The sequence below is a fragment of the Dipteris shenzhenensis genome, chromosome 1, assembly GCF_047967505.1.
Source record: "Dipteris shenzhenensis isolate YYH24624 ecotype China chromosome 1, Dip_SZ_1.0, whole genome shotgun sequence".
NCBI classification, from domain to species: domain Eukaryota; kingdom Viridiplantae; phylum Streptophyta; class Polypodiopsida; order Gleicheniales; family Dipteridaceae; genus Dipteris; species Dipteris shenzhenensis.
In genome coordinates this window covers 31,993,064-32,014,061 of record NC_141596.1, presented here as the reverse complement: position 1 = coordinate 32,014,061, position 20,998 = coordinate 31,993,064, and the positions used below count along the sequence as shown (strand labels likewise).

Here is a 20,998-nt window from a genome sequence, read left to right as displayed (position 1 = left end):
ATCTGAGAGTATGCGAGGGAGAGTTTGTAAGGAAGAGAATCGACTTTTTCATCAAGATGCGTAAGCTTAAGCACTTGTTGTACCCTTTCAAGAAGGCTTATCAACTGCTTATATTTACCTTTCCATAGATATTACTTAGTTTCAGTTAAGTTCTGCTATCAATACATTGTTTAAAATACCCAATACTTTCTATACTCATGTGAAAATTTTTCAATGCATAGCCCTCCATTTGATGTTGACGGTGCTTGTGCTTTACTACATATTTCAACATTTAGGACTAAATTATTGTCATATGACCAAATGCTTTACCATAACATGTATTCAATCATACATCCTTGCATGCCAAAGCAAAAACATTCGATAATTTATTATTGGGGCCTTAAAGATTCATAACCACCTAAATTTACTCACATAAAAAGGATTTTTGTGTGTGTGTGGTAATACCACAATGCATAAGCTTTCCCATTACTAAAATTTCACTACTTTGCCCTTTTCTATCAACGCTCAACAACTCTCCTTTGTTTTGATCCTAAATAACCTCTTCCACATAATTGCTTGAGAATTCATATCTTGAAGCATATTTAATGCTCCACCTTGTCCTCTTGCCCCTCTTCGTATTTTCTAATTGTCAAGTTCTTCCTTTGTTTTACACATTTGTTCGATGGAATATATGCAAAAGGGATTTTGTACAAACTTGATTTCTAAACAAGGCTTTGAATCCTCATTTACATTTCAAATGTGGCATGTGACTATAAATTGGAATATGTCTACAAATGATTTGGTGTAATTGCCACAGAGAGAGTATTAATACTCAATAAATTTTGACATATTGCGCCACAATAGCCTTTAGTGACTCGAACCAAATCCATTCAATATTAACAAATTTTGACATATTGCGCCACAATAGCCTTTAGTGACTCCAACCAAATCCATTCAATATTAACATGATCTTCTAGAAGATTGAATGAAACCTAGGTACCACTTTCCATTATCAATTGGTTTACCATTCACGGTCTCAACTTCAAGTCCCAAGCTCTAGTTTTAGAGAGGTCTTTGATTACATTAAAAACTCCCTTGTTAGAGTTGTCAGCAATTTACTCCTTAGAATCTTTAGCACAAAACATGCGATAGATTGCATTCACAACAACTACAATTGTACTCTACTCCTTGTCAATGAAATGCTTAAGTTGTTGAACGAGTGGCATAGTTCTTACTCCTAAAGTTGGCCATCAAAATCGCAGATAGAAATTCAACACTACTCTTCTAAAACTCTCTCCCTCTCTCTCTCTCTCTCACACACACACACACAATTAAGTTGTCACCATATTCTATGCAAGAATTACCGAAGTGAAGCTATATAACATACACAATGCGCATCAAAACGCCATATTACCACTTGGGCCAATTGCATTTGACAACCCCTTAGGTAAACAAAATGCATTAAAGCCATAGACCATCTACGCGCACGTGCCCACACCACATCAAGATTTCACCATATTCTATGCAAGACTTACCCAAGTGAATCTGTAAACATACATCAAAATGTCATTTTAATCACTTGGGCCAGTTACATTTAACAAGCCCTAAAGTAAAGAAAATGCATTAAAGCCATGGACCATCTAAAAGATGTAATAACTGGGTACATGGTTGCTAAAGTTTACAAATTTTAAATTGGTCATTCATATTCAGCATCTTGTGAACCCTTGTTCACTAACCCAGACATGTTCATGTCAAATCCAAATATTCAGTGTCCCTGTGTAAGGATCATTGGGTTAAAGTCACATGTTGTATCAAGACGATATAATGTATAACAACAATTTTATTATTGATATTTACATTGATTTTTGCATTATGCAAGGTCACTTAAAGTAAGCACCAGCTAGCATTGGATCCAGGGTGTGGCAATGATTCCTCCAGTCCCCTGTGAATTTGTCGAATAAATCTCCAAGAGTCTCACGCTCCCCCGACTAGTAGGTGAGACAGCTCCACACTTTACAAATCGTCTTAGAATCACCTTGGTTGATTGGCCCACATGTACGCTTTTGGCATCAATCAGAGCCTTCTGCCCCGACAACTTCATCTACCTTTGGTTCAAACAGATTTCTGACGCGGGCTACAAACATTCCACTCAGCAAAGGCTGGCAATCTTTGTTTAAACAGATAGCATTCGACAAATTTACACATAACAATATGGCTTCATGCTTTTAGACATAGCATGGGGGAGCAGATCAATTCCAGAGACATTTGCTGCTATTCATTTCCTATAGAAGAGCATGGTACGAGTTGGGAAAAGGACGAACATGATTTCCTTACCTTTGCATTGTTGTCTCTCGTAAAGATGCAGTGGCCTGGTCTGTGAGTCTAACTTAACGACTCCTTTGATTGTTGTTCCGTCAAAGAAAACGATCCAATATACCTTTTTGTACACGTTGATCGCTTACATGTTCGTGCGTGACCTGACTCAATCCGGCAAAGTATTGAATACACCGCATGCTTGCTAAGAATGCATGCATCCATTTTAAGTGGTTACGGCTAAGCTCAACTGGCTCAATAAGAAAACATGTTATGTGCAACCAACCTGTCTTGATGGGGGTCACCTTTCTTTATGTGCATTTCCATGTGTCATCGAGGTCCACCGCCAATTGTTACCTCTTTTTCTTTGAAGTTTAAAACCTCCTAGTTCTTCTTGCCTATCACACAATATAAGTCTTGATCTATATTTGACCTCTTGTATTCTTCCTACACTCTCATGTAACCTCTGAGCAAGAAAGCTAGTGCTTAAAAGATACAGGTCAAAACATGCTCGGGTATAGCCAATCACAGAATCATTTTGGGGTGCGTCACAATGAACTCTGGTGGGTACGCCATGGTGTTGACATCAACTTTAATAGGTACCAAAAGCATGGGCTCCTATCTGCAACTAACCACCACCACGAAGAACTTAGGTTAAGTTGACATACCACAACAAGTTCATGTATACCATTGATCTTCCTCGTGTTATTTGGCCAATTAAAAAATTTACACATGATTCACTGAAAAGTAGCCCGAAGAACTTTTGGCAGATAGTTATCAAAAGTAAAGTATACCTGGAAAAGGTTGGAAGTAATTCCCAACGAAGCTATTTCTGGGAAATTTGAGTTTGAAGCATAGAAAGACCTACAGAGAAGAGCTACACTGTCACAATTGTACTCTCTCTCTCTCTCCCTCTCTCTCTCTCTCTCTCTCTCTCTCTTCCCTTCTCTCTGACATACCAACACTTATGAGCTACACCACAGGTCATACAAAAAAACAATACCTAACATAATAGCATTGACAGCACAGAAAGACCTATAGAAGAGCTACAGTGTCACAATTGTACTTTAACGGGAACATCACAAAATAACAAGTGATACAAAAAGACAATACCTGACACAACAGCGTTGACGGCTGGATTTGGAATGTGCAGACCAACAATACGACGATTATCGGATGATGTTTCTAGTCGCACAACCCGCAATCTTCTATGGCTTAATCGTACCTGAAGCCATTCACAATAGAAAGGCCATACAATTTGTTTTAGTATATAACTTTTCTTTCATGATTGTCTACAATAATCTTTTGCTATCATTAATGATAGGCTTGTTGGGTGTAGGGAGCAATGGAATGGAAATGGAATGCAAGGGAGCAAACAACAAGCTGAGGAAACGAGAGTACTTGCAAATGGATAATGAAAAAGTACATGTGGTGGCCTATCTAGGCCCCAAAGTCAACCACAAGAGTTGACCAATTAATCAACCTAAAGAGTGACTGAATCCTAACTAGCCTACAGGGCCATACCATGCCTAAGTGCTATTAAACCCTCCTCCATGGTATGGCTTAAATATCCTAGATACATCTCAAGCATACCTAGAAACTATATTAGGGTTGCACATATTCGTCCAAGATGGATATAGCAACCTATGATAGTATAGGGAGATCAACATCACGTAATAAATGGTGCCAAGTGTAAGGGATGTCGAAAAGCCTCAAACTTGGGTCGTGGTAGAGCCTTTGTGACGAAATTTGCTCCGTGGGAAAGTAGGACAATTGTATATCTCTAGCTGACACACGCTCTCAAACATAATGATAGAGCACCTCAATGTGCTTGGTATGCACATGAAAGACAAGATTACACGCAACAGCCGAAGCACTCTAGCTGTTGGAGTTCTGGCAGACATCAAGATCTGTAAGTAACCTACGAAGCCAAACACACTCTATAGTGGCTATGAAGGCTACCCCGTACTCAGCTTCACAACTCGAAAGAGCAACTCCTTGCTGAACCGAGCCAAGCATGAAACAGTTTCCACTTTGAGACACTCGTGTCGTAACAACCTGCCCAATCACTATCTATGAATGCATGCAAATCCATTGAAGACTGATCACTATAGAACAGTCCCAAATGTTGTGTGGCCTTCAAGTAACAGAAGACTCGCTTCACTGCCTGCCAATGCTGCGTGCTGGGCTTGTGCATATATTCGCTTAACTGGGAAACGTTATACTGCAAATCAGGCCAAGTATGACATAAGTAAATAAGGCAGCCCACAGCCTGCTAATAAAGAGAGTCTGTCCTATATATTTGGATTGAATCATCATTATGCCCCCCCTCAACATTAGCAAACTAGATGTCCAAATAGTAGCGCCACTTGAAAAATCTGATATTGCAAATGATTTCTGCCAATCTCCCTTGAAATCTGCAGTTTTCTGTGTCGGGCCCAATGATACCCATGTCATTCACATAAAAGAATTAAAATCAGAAATTCTCATTTACTCTCCTGGACATAAAAAGCGGCATCTGTAGACCTGTTCTAAAACCCAAGGCATAGCAAAAAAGAATGTATCTTGGCATACCATGCCCGCGGTGCCTTTTCCCGCCGGCATACCTTAGTTTCACATGCAATTTCAAACCCTGGTGGCTGAGTGACATAGACCTCTTCCATTACATCCTCGTGAAGGAAAGCTGTCTTAATGTCCAATTGATGGACCTCCCAATGCCTGTGAGATGCAAGACAGAAGAACACAATGAATGGTCGTAATGTGTGAAGTGGGTGTCCTCAAAGTCAATGCCATGTTGTTGGGAGTAGCCTTTTGCAACAAGGCAGGCATTGTAGCGGTCAATGTTGCCATCAGCTTTCCACTTCGATGTGTAGACCACTTAGTGCCACTGGCACGCTTGCCTGCTGGCAAGTCACACAACTCCCATGTGCCATTTGCATGAATGGAATGAAGCTCAGCTTTCATGGCATCCATCCATTCTCTGCTATCAAATGCATTCCTATGACAAAGAGGTTCCTCATTACAAGCAGTAGCAAGCAAAGCAACCTGAAGCAATTTCCCTGCATTTGTTTTTGTGCACCTATAGTGCAAGCAGCCAAGGGCTTAGCATGCTTGCTGTCCCGTAGAGTATCCAAGAGCCACCTTGGAACTTTTTTCTACTATTTAATGACAGCTTGCTCCTCATCAACCGCCTGATCAACTGCATGATGGCTGCATATCAGGCTCGACATTGGCAACACGAGGAGGCTGTAAGCTGTAGAAGCATTTGGAGTCATACCCTACAAAGTGTCATCCGAATCTGTGAAGGGTGGTAGAGAATCAAATACATCAGAGACTTCCATTAATGGCTATTTTTACAGTCCAACCAAGGTAAAGGGGCATGCTCAAGAAAAACCATATCTCTATTGACAATTACCTTGCTTGTATTAGGCTGAAACAACATGTATCCTTTGCTCTGTGAGCTATAGCCAATGAAAATGCATTTGATGGCCTTATCATCAAGCTTATGCCTCAACTGACAGGGTACATGTGCATATGCAAGAGATTCAAACACATGCATGTGAGAAATTACAGGCTTGCAGCCTATCCATGCTCCATAAGGAGTTATGGTCTTCAATGATCGAGTGGGTGCTCGGTTGAGCACATATTGGTACACATAACAACATCTAACCAGAATTTATTGGGCAAAGACTTCCCCATAAGCATGCACCTGCCCATTTCCAACTCTGTTCTATTTTTCTGCTCTTCAAGTCCTTTTTGTTGCGGAGTGTATGGGGCATTGTGCACTAATGTACGATACCACATGTTGTTAAAAAATCAGAAAATTCCCGAGATTAGTACTCACCCCCTTGTCAGTGTGGAGGGTCGAGGGTGTTTCCCCACTCTCACTCTCTACTAAGGAAAAATGCTTGAAGTAGAGAAGACATTTGACTTCAAATTCATGGGATAAATCCAAGTGAACCTAGGGAAGTCATCCACCAAAGTAACAAAGTAGTAGTAGCCTCCAAGTGATTTTGTCCGCATTGGCTTGCATACGTCACTATGTATCAAGTGCAAGTAGTTGGCATTTAATACTGCCCAGCCATGAGTACACAGCTCGAGGCAACAGCCAACCTATCAACCTCGTACCTGCAAGCCGCCCAAAGGAACAACCAGCCTACCCTTACTCATCTGCTTATAGTAGGCATTCACTCACCCGTGAGCAACTCGTAGTGGAGGCTGCAGATGCTTTGTACCACAGCCCGTACAGCAGCACGTGGATCACCATACAAGAACTCCTATCCCGTACTGTCGTACCTGACCGTACAGCTCATTGACCATCCGTACAAATCCCCCACAGCCTACCGTACCAACAGCGCTGAGAGCTCCGTACATAGTATGTACAAGCAGCAGTTAAGGCTCCGTGCACAGCCCGTACGTCATAACATCTACCTCAAAGGTAGTGGTCAACGGGGTAGCTGAATACACCTGCTTAAACGGAACCCAACTCGTGGGTGCTCTATTTTGGAGCAGCAAATTTGTTCACCACTGTAGAGCATTCCCCTTTAAGAAGGTGGCTGCCTTTTGCATTTTAGATGACTCAGTAAAGTTCCTTCCTGAGAAGGCTGCATAAAACTACTGCACAAAAGTTAAAGCCTTCAGCCTGTCCTAAGCCCCATTAAAGGTCTCAAACTTCACTGCTGCACCACCCTCTTTGTAATCTTTGAATTGCATTCCCTCCAGCCTGTCCTGCATTACCGCTACCCCTTAGAGGGTTTGTCAAACCTGCCCCACTGCCAAGGCATACCAGACATACCTGTAGGAGCTCCAAAGGTTCCTGTCCTTCCACTTTGCATTCCTGGCTGCATGCCAATATTGCCATACATCATGTTGGGCATTGCGGGCTGCATTTCCCCAAATACATTGCCTTGCATCCCTTGCATCCCAGGTTGTAAACAAACAGGGTAATTTCCAAGCATTCCTGGACCATCATTAACTTGACCAGCCATTGCTTGAAATACTGAACCCCCACCAAAATACCCCAGATGCATTAAGGGTTGGGAAAGAGCTTGCTGCCCTAGATTTAGATGCTGAAAATCAGCCCCTTGGCCATGCATAACCATACCAGGACCTTGGAAGGGCGGTTGCCCTGCAACTCCTTGTACATTTGGCATTACTGAAGGCTGTCCATCCAATGGATTCACTCCAAATGGCTCTTTTTGAACCCGAGTACGCTCCCCTAAATGAGAATGCTTCTTTCTCTCCTTGGACCCTCAAATGAGTATGCATAAACTCAAGGAACCTCGGGTCCTGCGTGAGTGCGCTCACAGCGTTCACTAACTGTGTCTGAAAAATAGCATCGGCTTCCTCTGCATCCTCAGCCTCTTTTAACCCTTTTGACTGAGAGGCACTCACACCAAAAGCATTCACCTCTCGCTGTGCCTCCACATTTTGGTCATCCTGGAAGGCTCCCTCATGTCTTGCTCCTCGTGGGAGACCTGCCCCTCTATATCCCAATCATTATCTGTCAAAGACATATTTACTGATTTTCTTCTCACTGTAATCGAATTACAACAAACAACACTTCACCAGAGACAATCACAGGCTCACCTCCTTAAGAAAGATGGTGATGTCCCGGCAACAGAGCCATGAAACCAACCTCAAGGTTAACAAGAGGGTGGTAGAACACTAAGCAAACAAAAGCCTTCAAAATTAAATCCTCTGCAAACACTCCACAGGCAGATTGGGGGAGCTAGAGCGCTCCTGCTCAAAATACAAAGACACACACTGGCCCCAAAGCCTTGGTGCCCCTTTCAATATTTCTTTATTAATTGAAGAGTGCCACAAAGAGATTACACAGTGAGTACCAACTCACACGCATTCTATGCTCTTCCCTCACTCAGAGGCATCAGTATCACAACACATTAGCCCTGCAGGGCTCTGCTATCACACCCATGTGACCATAGGTGTGCAAACACTTACAATTTAACATGGGAGCCGTTATTTACAGCCCAAGCAAGGCCTCCCCAATCAAACACAAGTGTTCACTGATCCACTCGGATATCCAAACAATGGGCGAACGCATAACTGAGCTGCCCCCCGTGCTCAAAAGCACAAACAATATCTGAGAGCATACATTGTGATCACCCTGCCAAGCAAGACTCTTGAAAAACACAGCCCACTGCTCATTGGCCAGCATGACCCCCAAGCATAACCTCTGTGTGCATTCTTCTTACCAAGCATGTACTATGCTGGTCATTCTTTTGCCCACTGCCGGGTGGTTGGCATTTAATACCACCCAGCCATGAGTACACAGCCCGAGGCAACAGCCAACCTATCAACCTCGTACCTGCAAGCCGCCCAAAGGAACAACCAGCCTGCCCTTACTCATCTGCTTTTAGTAGGCATTTACTCACCCGTGAGCAACTCGTAGTGGAGGCTGCAGATGCTTTGTACCACAGCCCGTACAGCAGCAAGTGGATCACCATACAAGAACTCCTATCCCACACTGTCGTACCCGACCGTACAGTTCATTGACCATCCGTACAAATCCCCCAAAGCCTACCATACCAACAGCGCTGAGAGCTCCGTACATAGCCCGTACAAGCAGCAGTTAAGGCTCCGTGCACAGCCCGTACCAACAGCAATTAAGGCCCCGTACACAGCCCCGTACCAACGGCAATTAAGGCTCCGTACACAGCCCGTACTAGCTCGCACTTGCAGCCCGTACCAGCCTATGCTTAGGATTCCGTACCAGCCCGTACGTAGAATTCAATACCCATTCCGTACATTGCCGTACCAGCAGCATTGATTGCATTAATTGCCTCTCCCGTACCGTCGTACGGACTATATGCCTTCTCTCCGTGGAGGTGCCAACTTTTGTAAGACCTCCTCAATTACATGATTCTGTCCCCCCGCCATTCTTTTCCATCCAAACTCTTACCCAAGGTCTTCCTTGGGATTCCTTTCCTGCATGGGCTTACCACGTGGCAGCCCATGCCTTGGGTTGCCCCCAAGGGCTTCATTTGCCCCTAGGCCCCTTAGTGGGGCCTCTTTACAAGCCTACCAATGACCAACTTGAAAGGCCTAAGGTTTTTGGGACCCTGTTTGGCCCTAAACCTTTCATTTGCCCCCAAAGCACAATTGCCTAGGGGAAACTTGCACACCCACATCCCATGACCTCGCCATTTAATTACCGGGGCCACATGTGAGCATCAAAACTCACGCCCTTGTGACAAATGCCCACTCATCCTAAGCCTTTGTTGCCTCAAGAGGGTGACCATGGGCAGCAAGAGCATGACTACAATATCATTTTGCTGGTTTTTCTTCTCTGAAGCAATGCGCTTCTAACATTCAGAGATGTCATGGTTGGGCTTCTTGCAATAATTACAATGCTGATGTTTCTTCCCGTCATCATGAGAAGATGATGAGGTACCAGATGAAGGTTCGGGCTTGCTCTAAATCCCCCCCCCCCCCCCCCCCTCTTTTCCTTTGCCCCTATGACCAGTGGCAAAGGCTTGATCTGCATGAGTAAAACAGTCTTTTTTCTGTTTTGACCACTCTGCTCCTCTTGCAAGAGTAGGGAAACAAGCTGATCGAAAGAAAAGTGGTTGGAGTTACCCATCACCACTAGCCTCACCACCGTAGCAAATCCCTGGTATGAGTCAAGGAGCCCATCAAGTGTCATAGAGAATCTCACCAACAATGATGAGCTACTCTCTAAAATCCTTAATCTATGTGAGGTAGGCATCCATGCTGTCCCTTTTGTTCATATTAACAACATCAGGCTGCCTGCGCAAATAGGCAACCCTAGCCTCATTCCGAATGTGATAGAGGTTGGCCAAAATATCCCATGCAGATCTGGCTGTCTTGCAAGACCGAATGTGAGGTATAACCTCCCTTTTGCTATTCATATCAATCATCACTGCATGTGCATGTGCATTTCTCTGATCCGAACAAATCTGTTCGGGTGTGGGAAGCATTGCGGCAAGCACTGTGGGAGCAGTGGTAGATGAACAAGATGTGGCAATCGTAGCCGTAGCATCACTTGGTCGTTGCGGTGGCAGCAGGTGCCTTCGCTGGAGAGACAGGTCTAGTCTCTAATCCAGATACAATTTCCCAAAAATGCATGGATACAAAAAGGTGGCGCACCAAATACAACCACATGGGATAGTTGGAACCATTGAGTCTGTCCTCAGCAGCAAGCATTCCAAATGACTCATGGTTTGCCATTGCAAATGAAAATTCCCCAAAAAATTAAGTGCCTTGCAAATGTCAAAGCCTCAAGGCTATAATGCAATGAGCTAGCTACTCAAGAGTGGACAAATGTCAACTCAAAAAATAACAACAATGCTCTACCAGTATAAATGTCACAAAGGGCGGCTCAAAACACTGAGCAAAAATGCAAAAGGATGTCCCCCAACACTGGCCTACAAAAGTGACCAACCCAAATCAAACGGCAAATATCTACAAATCTGTCCAATGCAAAGCTGAGCTGAATCTGTCCTGGAAATAGTAGTTGAGTGTTCCTGTAAAGCAATCTCCGAGTTACCCAAATCAAAGGCAAAATGCAAGCAAATGCCCAAATTGAGCTGACCCAAGAAAATGTCACTGCAATTGACACAAAATCTGGCAAAAGTCCCCAAGTTGTGAGAGAGCAAATATCCCAAAAAGAGGGCAAACAGGAAAAGCCCCAAATTGTGCTGCAATTTTGCAACTATGACACAATGTGCTGCAATTTCTAGCCAATGTCAATCAAAAACAGACCAAGGCAACCAAATGTCATTGCAATCTAAGCAACTGTGACACTATGCACGGCAACTTTGCAAATTTTCTTGCTATGTATTTGCAAATGTGACACAGAAGCCCTATACTAGGCAATGTCACTGCAAAAGCTCAAAAGCCCCAAAGTATACCCTACAATCTTCAAATGCAGTTCTGCAACAGCAAATGGGGGCTGCATTGCAAGAAAAAGGCTGTTTGGAGCATGTCGAAAGTCACAACAAAGTGTACGGACACGTACACAAAGGCTGTACAGATAGATTGTAGCCAAAATCAGCAGATCCATACAGTTGTAACAGACATCTGTATGGACCGCACGCACATGTACAGACATCAGAGAAATGACGTCGTTTTCCTAGGAACTGGTCTAAAACTGCAAAAAATGTTGAGATTGCACCTGAAAACATCAACGAATAGCCCCAAAAACATATTTCAACAGTCAAGACTGTAAGCTGAGCTTTTTGGCGATGGTTTACAGGTTGAACCTCCGAAATTATTATTTCCAATAGATACAAGCGACAATGGCAGCCAGAAATGGCTTGGAAACATTTGTGGGACTGTGCAAGGCTATTGCAGGAGCTGAATCTGCAAGTGGAGTACAAAAACGAGCTGATACCACCAAAAATGAGCTATTGAGATGCAAAAACGAGCTACTAGCTGGAGAGCTGAGCGAGGGGCAAAGCAGGTTGGAGGAAGAAATCCCGCTCTGACAACATTGTTGGGTGTGGAGAGCAATGACATGGAGATGGAATGCAGGGAGCAGACAACAAGTGGCTGCATTGCCTATAGCAAGGGCACTTCTTGGAAGATCTAAACAAGTTTGAACATACACTATGATGCAAGCGAGTTCAAAGGAGTAACCTTCAGGTTTGGTTCCAGCTCCTTTGCAGCTGGAGTTAGCGAAGGGTATCTCAAGGTTAGTACCACATGTGGATCAAGGATCCTTTGCCTTTCTCTTTTGAGGGCACATTCTTGGATGCACTACTCCCTTTGTTCTCGCCCTTTGTAAGAATCCATTCCTTGCCCGATGCAACACACAATGCGTCTATACCTTGTAAAGGATCCTCTTGGTAGGTTCTGCGTGTAAAGTCAAACACATGTCGGTGGCAACTCATGATCTCCATCCTCTACACTCTCCGAGGGAGGGTGCAAACTATAAAACAGGAGCATGCGTTAACTAGATTACCAAACATCTAAACATTCAAGACACTGCCCCTTAGTCCTACCACCTCCACTTGTTGCAAGAAATCTACTCCATTCATAACCTCCAAGAAAATCTATGGCAAGGCTCTTAATCCTTGAAGGCCAACCGTACCCTTCAATGATACTGCATCAACCATAGGCCATAGTCATGAGTGACTCCAAAACAATTCCAAAGCATGTCTTTGTAGAGAGTAAAATGCCCCTACACCCAATAATGTTGGAAACCGCAATGGGGCTGCAAAGCATGGCAATGTGTGATGCTTGGTCTCCATGTCGCTCAATGCGAAGAAATGGTCCAAAGAAGGAATAAAAGAAACAGAGTCCGAGCCGACATAAAATAAACTCCCTTGATGTAGGAGCTGTGGGGATAAGGTCACAAAATGCACCCTATGACTGCTTTATCTCCAACCTTAAAACAGTGTCCTGAACGTGTTGCTTGTCCTCTTAGGAGAGTGATGCCTTGGAGAATTGTGTTTGGTGTGTGTGTTTTGGGGGGGGGGGGGGGTTGGGGGGGGAGGGGGGGTAATGTTAGGCCCAGGGGTTGTCATGGGAGGCTTACACAATTCTTCTAGAGGACCTTCGAGCCCTCTCACTAAGCCTTCCAAGGCGCATTGTTCCATACAAGACTTAACCAAGGCTTTGCATAAGGAGACATCGTAGTTTAACTCAAGGTTGTGCCATTCGAATGCTTGAACACTCTATTTAGCAAAGGTAAGTTTCACTGACATATGTTTTAAAACATGGAAGAAAACAGTCACAATATCAATGATCTCCTCCTGCATGGTGTGGCGCATTGTGACCTAAAATGTTTCGAGAATCGAGGGGTGCATCGGATACTTGTGGGAGAGTTACTAGTAGGCCTACATTCATTTGCGACGAGGTGTCATGTGACTAGTGCTAAGGATGTCTGCAAACAACATTCATAAAGACAATAATGGACATCTTATTCGACAACCACAACTCGAATTCCAATCTTGTAAAACTATGGTATGCTCTTGTGTTACAATAGAGAGCTCATGTTTCGAGCCTTCTCGTCACTCGCATCTCTCCAAATACTGCTAACGCTTCTGCTTCACTTTCTTTCCCTGCATTTGAGAATGCCACATGTCATCACGACAACTTTCCTCAATTGGAGAGAGAAATTATAGCCCCCTCCCATTGCTCATTGTAGCTCCTATGAAATCTGTCTGCGTTCTTATCCTTGGTAGATTCCTATTCCCTAGCTCTATTAGAGTAGCATAAATGAAACAAATGCTCCTCGTAATCACTTTCTTGGGTGTTATGTCAACTATAATACCGAGACAACGTTATAGGCAAGAAACAAGGAGGGCTTGACATTGCTTGCATTAATGGGGTTTAGAGGCTGGGTCTAGGGTTAATCCTAGGCTCAAGCATTAATAAAGAGGTGCAACGGAAAGCCACGAGAGAGCTTTAATGGAAGGGTCACTTGTAGGATACATGACACCAAAAAAGTAAGCCAAGTGGCAAGCATTGGGCATGGGAGATGGTTTTAGAAGGAGAGCTCAACTTAGAAGAAGGTCACCTCACAGGAGGAAAAACATTTTAACAAAAGGAATTCATAGGAGGAACCCATGACTGGGTAGTACATGCAAGTGAGCCCTTTATGACAGCTGGCTGTACATTGGGGTGTTGCTCTAACTACTTTGTCTTGCCCTCTCAACTCTTTTAGAGCTGTTCCCACGCTCCTGTTCTCATTCTCCTAGTGACTTGTCAGCTTTCTCCTCTATCCTACAACTGCGACCGTAGCTCTGCTCCAAATGTCATGATTCCTCTTTATGCTCTTCAGTGTGACCTCTGAAGTCTTCTTCTGGTCTTATTCCTCGAGACGACTCCTACATACCCTCGACCTTGGAGATGTCTCAATGTATCATTGGCTCAGTGGTGGTTCAGATATATTTTCAGGCCCAAGGTGGCTCTTGTTCTGATTGCATGCTGAACTGCCTTGCATCATCCACCCTTGGCTCAGACGTACCTTCTTCCTAGGTTGGATGTCCACTTGGTCCAAAGATCATGCAGACACACCATTATCTTCACTCCACCCTCTACTTCTATGTCCATTCCCCTTTTTTTTGCTACTCTCCATACACAAGTACACTTTGCAATGCTCAATAGCAAATAAGTATCACAAAGTGTACTGCGATAACAATTTGCAACAGATGCAAAGGCTGTGTGCAATGCCCTGGTGTATATTTGGAAGGATCAAATTCGCTTGCCAATAACATCAGATAACAAATAAGGAGCGAAAAACAGAACAAAAGAGGGGTTTTCTTGATAAGCTAGAAATCAACCATGCATAATACAGCCACCTATATAAAAGCTTGATCCTCATAAAAGGACTTGGACAGACAGTATATGCCTGTACATGAAAAATAATGCAAGCTATCATATAGTACCTGCTTGGCAAGTGTTTTCTCCACGGTGCCCCAAACTGGGAGAATGAGTCCTCCCAAGATATAAACTTCTTGCACTCGCCTACCAACCGTACAGGTGGGCCCAACTCTGCACTTTGGACCGTGCATGCACTGCATAATGTCATAAGAAAAAATCATTCAACAAGAAAGTCAACCTGTCAACCTGCAAGTAAAAGCACAGGCACCAAGCCATATACAGCCAACTATCTCCACCTCAAAACAAAACACAATGCAGTTTTATCACCAAACAAGTACGCAAATTCAAGCTATGTAAGATTGCATTTGTGCTAGTATAGAATTATTACAACATGTGAATATTCGTATCAAATAGAAATGGCATTTGACAGGATCAAGTAAAAGGCATTTATTCATTTCAGTACAATATTCTTCTGTTGCTCAATGTTGATAATCTGCACATAACATCCTAGGAGTACAAAATGATAATCAGATGCCTCAAGAGAAGGTTGACTTCAGAAATGCACTTAAAGGGAATTTAATCAACTGCTATGAAAGAACACATTTTTTCTATTTTCAGATGTTTAAAAACTGTGTTTTCTGCTGTACCAATTTTAAGCCGCCTTGCTGCTTTGCATGAGAAGGAGGCCAGAGGCCTTTCTTTTATAGACTAGGCCTAACAAAAAGCTAGGGGCTTCTTTCTAAAAGCTAAGCTTTCAGGCTTTTCTTCCTAAATTGGAGGCTTTAGGTGCCTTTTTGGGCCCTCTTTTAAAGAGGTGCCTCTTGTCCTTGCTTGAGAGCCTTGTGGGACCTACAGTAGAGGTTAGCGAAATGCATGCATTCCTAGTTCTTGGACTATTTCTAGTCCCTTGTGGGAGTCCCCACAGTTCTCTTTTTTCCAATGCATGGCAAAAGTAAAACAATAAAACTTATTTCTAGTTAACCAACTTCACCATTCTTTGACCGAAGTCAATTCTAATAAAGACCACTCTTTATTTTCTTAGGAGAAATCACAAATGGTGACATCCCCTCAGCTTCTAAACAATTGTCCTCAACAGAAAAGCTTCTTGATACAACTGTAAAACTTGAGGATACTCTGAGAAGAATTCCTCATCTACCCACTTGGCATCAAGTGCCGAATAATTCTTAAACTTGACAAGGTATCTACGGATAACCTTGCCTTTGGGTCCTTTCTGTTCTGTATGATATACAATTTATTCTAGCTGGAGGATCTCCTCCATCTCTTCCACCTCAAGTGGCTCTTCTTGAACTGGTTATGTGGGTTCTGGTCCTTAAGACTTCTTTAGAAGACTCACATGAAAAGCATTGTAAATCTTCTAAGTCTCGAGCAGCTCTAGTTGAAAAGCAAGTTCATTTATGGCCTCACTAACTCTAAATGGTCCATAATACGAGACAACTTTGGGTATAGTTTCTCTTTTCCTTTCATATTTCTGAGTCGTGCTTTTTCAAATTTTAGTAAGACCCAGTCTCCTTCTTGGAGATTTATCTCCCTCCGGTGCTTGTCTGTTGTCTTCTTTTGCTTTTGTTGAGATCTTCCTGTCCGTACTTGAGAGAAAGTTGTATCTAAGTCTCGGACATACTAGTCGGCTGCAAATATCTTGTCCTTTGTTCTGAGGATAGGTGGTAGAATCAATGTTCCATAAATAACTTCGAATGGGGCTTTTCCTATGAAGCTATGGACAGTGTTATTGTATGCGAATTCCACAAGAGGTATATACTTTTCCCATTCGACCTTCTGCTCGGATGCATAACACTTGAGAAGATCCAATACCATGGAATTGGCATTCTCACCTGTCCATCTGACTGAGAATGAAAAGAAGATGAAAAGTCCAACTTCATCCCCATATTATCAAATAATGCTCTCCAAAATAATATAGTCATCCTGGGGTCTCAATCACTCACAATCAACTTAGGCATCCCATGGTGCTTAAAGATCTATGCCAGAAACAATCGGACCATGTGATCTGCCTTAATAGTTTTTCTTACTGGAATGAAATGGGCCTGCTTGCTGAACCTATTAATGATGGTCCAAATCCCATCATTCCCGTATTTGGATCAAAGATGAAATCCATGGCGATGCTTTCCCATGGTCCTTGCGGTATGGGCAGCGGCATGAGAAGTCTAAGGATCTTGTGCCTATCATACTTTACCTTTTGGCACGTAAGACATTCAGTTACAAACTTGTGAATGTCTTTCTGCATCCTTGGCCAAAGGAAATATCTCTCAATGGCCTATGTAGTAGACAAAATACCTCAATGCCATGCATAAGCAGGAGCATGACACTCTTCCAAAACTTTGGCTCCCATGTGTTGGATCACACAAAGATGATCATCTTTCATGAGAAAGCCGTCTTTCAATGTATACTGGCTCGATGATACCCCTTGCTGAATATTTGTCATGGTCTCTCCAAAATCTGGATCCTGTAAATAAAGCTCTTTCATGGCCTCCAAGTCCCGGTGATATGCTATGGTGACATTATTCACTTTAGGCCTTCTAGATAAAGCATCCACAACCCTGTTCCGAGCTCCTAGCGTATAAACAATCTAAAAGTGCAACATGGATAGAAAATTTGCCCACTTCATCTGCTTTTCAAAGATCCTTGTCTGAGTCAAGAAATACTTGAGACTTTGGTGGTCGGTCTTGACTGTAAAGTCAGCTCCAAGAAGATAATGCTTCCAAATATTTAAAGTATGAATAATTGCTAGCATATCTTTCACATAAATACCCAAAAGCATCTCGGCATCACACAACCTCCTACATTCATAAGCTAGAACGCAACCGTGTTGATGGAGAGCAGCTCCCACACACTCTCCACATGCATGGCAGTCCCCATCAAATGGTTTCTGTAAATTTGGAACAATGAGAATAGGCTCGGTCGTTAGCTTTTTGAGAGCATTAAAAGCTGTCTTTTGTCTTTCTCCCCACCTGAAAACTACATTTTTCTTGGTCAAGTCATGTAAGGGAGCTGCTACATCAGCAAAGTGTCGGATGAAGCATCTGTAATAGGAACAAAGCCCAAGAAAGCTGCATACTTCATGTACCGAGGTGAGCTCTGGCCATTCCTGTATAGCTTTAATCTTGGCTGGATCCATCCTAATCCCATCCTTGGAAATAATGTGTCCAAGATGATGGATCTCGTCAAGCAAGAATTCACTCTTTTTGGCATTCATACAAAGTTTATGATTTCTGAGTTCTTGCAACACAGTAGCCAAGTGCTCTTTGTTCGTTTGTGGCGGAAGCTATGAGTATCTACCTTAGATCTCAAGCTCATATTTATGGGCTGAGGCTTCCTATTCGCCGGGAAGAAGAGCTCCTGCATAGTGAGCTGGCAGATGACACGGCTGTTTTTTTGGATGCCACCCCCAGGACACTCACTTCCTTCCGGACAGCCTTGGATTTATTTTGCACGGCTGCAAGTGCACACATTAATTGGCATAAATCCAATGGCTTTTGGATTTGTGATGGTGACACCCCGGATTGGGATAATGATATTGCCTTCACTTGGGTACAGAGGGGCGTCTCCGTCAGATATTTGGGCTGCCAGGTTGGGGTGGGCACCTCTCCCTCACAACAGTTTGCTCTGGTCTTGGAGAGCATCAGAAGAAAGCTCCTTTTCTAGAGCTCAACCAAACTTAACTTGGCTTCCAAGGTGGTGGTGGTTAATCAGGTTCTTCTAGCCACAGCATGGTTTGTTTGCTCTTGTTGGTGCCACTCTAGGGATTGAATCACTCACCTTAAGAGGCCCGTATGAAACTTTTTATGGAGTGGTCTAGATGGCACAACTGATGTTACAGCCAGGGTGGCTTGGGAGACCTTGATTCTTCCTACAAGAGAAGGGGCTTTGAATATCATCGACCGGGATCTACACTGCAGAGCCTTACTCTGCAAGGTCATTGTGAGAGGACTTATGCCAGGGCAAGAGCCTTGGAAGGATTTCTTTATCAAATGCATACAGTCTGGCACGCCCACTTCAGGAGAGGATCGGACACATAGCACCAGATGGGTTTTCACCACAGTCCACCTCAGATCTCCCTCTTTCCCTCTTATGGTTGCTATCCTGAAAGCATGGGCCAGCTTCAGGAGTACACTTCGCAGGATTCTGTAAACTACTCAGTGCTTTCTATCAATTCAAACAACGGATTTTGCAGAGGCGTTTGAATGAAATGATTGCGAGTTGCCAAACACATATACTTGAACTTAAGAGTTTGCAATTAAGCTGGAATTAAGACTTATACACCTTAAACACAAAGTGACATCATTGGAAATTGCAATATGATTGAGGGGCCAAGACGCCCCCCCCCCCCCCCCCTATCCAGGATCACTTTATTCTTGAAAATGGAGATACAAGACCAAGGTGCAATGCACCTTCCAAACTGATGAACTCAGTGAAAACCTAGGACCTAGATACAAGACTCAAGAGCATATGTGCAAGGTAGACAACAAAAAGGAGGACTCCAAGCTCAGGTTTCAACTCTTGGCTTGCCCAATCCATAAGGAAGAAGCCTGCAACAATCACCACTTACATCCAACATTAGAGACAAGCACTAGTTTCTAGAAAGATAGTAGAAACAACATGAAATAGTGCTGTAAATGAGATAAACTTGACAATACAGGCTCCCTTTGTGACTTGATCCTTTTGTAGATGAAGTCCTTGATGCCTCTGAAGCTACCTTGGGTGAGGAGAGTGTGGAAATGGGGCTGGAATGAGAACAGCTTAGAAAAACAGCCTGTAGGCTAGAGAGAGAAAGCTTTTATGGAGTGATAGCTTTAGAGAGAGAGTGCCAATGCTTATCCCAAGGGAGGGGATGTAAGAGAGGAGATGCTGCTGTTCCAGAGGTGCACAGAAAGGCAGATTTCTGCAAGGGGAATGGGCTGGAACAGTAGAGAGAGAAATTCTGCAGTAGAGAGGGAAAGACTGCAGCAGGAGAGAGAAAGGGGCTGTGGCTGCTCCAGGCTAGGAGAAGGAGAGAGGATGCTGCTGCTGTTCCAGAAGAGCTGAGAGGGGGGCAGATTTCTGGAGAGGAGGGGCTGGAACTGTAGAGAGAGAATGTGATGTAGAGAGAGAGTGCTGCTGAGGTGAGAGAATGGCCTGGGGAGAAGCTGGCTGCACCCAAGGAGCTGGAGACGTTCTGCTGCATCATCCAAAAGGAGGGAGAAGAAAAGTGACGAATTTTTCATGTGAGGAATGAAGGGGAGAGGCCTTCTTTTATAGGCTCCGCCCCCCCCCCCCAAGGCCTAGAGTGGAAGGTGGACACGTGTCCCAGATTTTTGGTGGGCTGCAGTCCCAAAGAGGACAGCCCACAACCTTCCCTAAATCTACCAGATTTGGGACCAGAAACTTGGCCTGCATGCCCTGCCACTTGCCATGCATGCTGCCACATGTGTGGGACAGGTGGACTGACCTGCCAGCTCAGATTCCATGTGGCAGTCTGCCACGTGTCACTCCCAAAAACCCTAAAATTTCAAAGTTGTTAGAATTCAATTCTGATCGCACCCACGGGTTCCTAACAGCTTCGACTATCTATTGACGTACTCTAAGGTCATAATTGAGCCATACTGAGCTCATTTGTTTGTCGTCTTATCTTGTATCTCCATTACTCTTGGCATGCTGCCAAGCCCACACCCACAGCTCAGGGAACATTTTCTTGAATGGTTCCTAGGTCGGTATGCTATCTGTGCATTTGATTGGTCCCATGTTTGGGTACTCAGGTGGGGTGTGGTTTCCAGATGTCCCTCTCAAAGAGAGGCCATAACTCTTGTGGATCACTAATGCCCATAACCCCAAGCAAGGGGGTCCACCCTCAAATGCTAGACCTAGTCCCCATTGTCCGTAACTGAACAGTAGGAAAACATTTCATTTCTTAATAAGCATACTATTGAAAAACCAAAAGAAATAGTACCAAGCAAGTGGATACATGTTGAAGCAGGATGATAGATTCCCCCATCCACCTGTGAAGAGATTGAAAGGAAGCCTATCATGTGGAATGACAGTATTTTGGATGAGCATGGCAGACCACTTGGAGCTTCTCCTTACATGCAGTGGCCAAGATGGGAGAGGGGCCCTGCTTCTACCGTGGGAGCATGGAAAGCATTCAGGAAGCTTCCTGCAGACCAACAAGCACAGATGGTTCTTAATCTCATAGGAAGTGCAGGGAGAGTCCAACAAATTGATGCAGCCTTGCCCTTGGATTGGGTGGACACCGATGACATGCCTATTTCTTGCTCCACCTGGATGGGGGCATTTTCCGGATTGGGAGTTCCTTTACAGGTGATTGCTTTTCATGACACACATGAGGATGCCTTAGTCTTTGATGTTTCTTCGGGGGGCAGGCTGT

At 43.8% G+C, this 20,998-nt stretch overlaps 1 protein-coding gene across 2 annotated transcripts in view; it reads right to left on the bottom strand.

Annotated features, from left to right (window-relative positions):
* Window positions 1–1,613: 1,613 nt before the first annotated feature.
* Window positions 1,614–20,998, bottom strand: part of EMB1135 (RING/FYVE/PHD zinc finger superfamily protein) — a 182,471-nt gene continuing 163,086 nt past the window's right edge. Inside the window, exons 30-33 of one of the 2 annotated variants that reach the window (XM_087374238.1) lie at window positions 14,670–14,798; window positions 3,406–3,517; window positions 3,087–3,156; window positions 1,614–2,920 (exon numbers count right to left, since the gene is read on the bottom strand). In XM_087374238.1, coding sequence (XP_087230364.1) covers window positions 3,119–3,156; window positions 3,406–3,517; window positions 14,670–14,798 — 279 coding nt within the window. In that variant the 3' untranslated portion in view covers window positions 1,614–2,920; window positions 3,087–3,118. The remainder of the gene's footprint in view (window positions 2,921–3,086; window positions 3,157–3,405; window positions 3,518–14,669; window positions 14,799–20,998) is intronic. The other variant, XM_087374244.1, reaches the window with a different exon arrangement.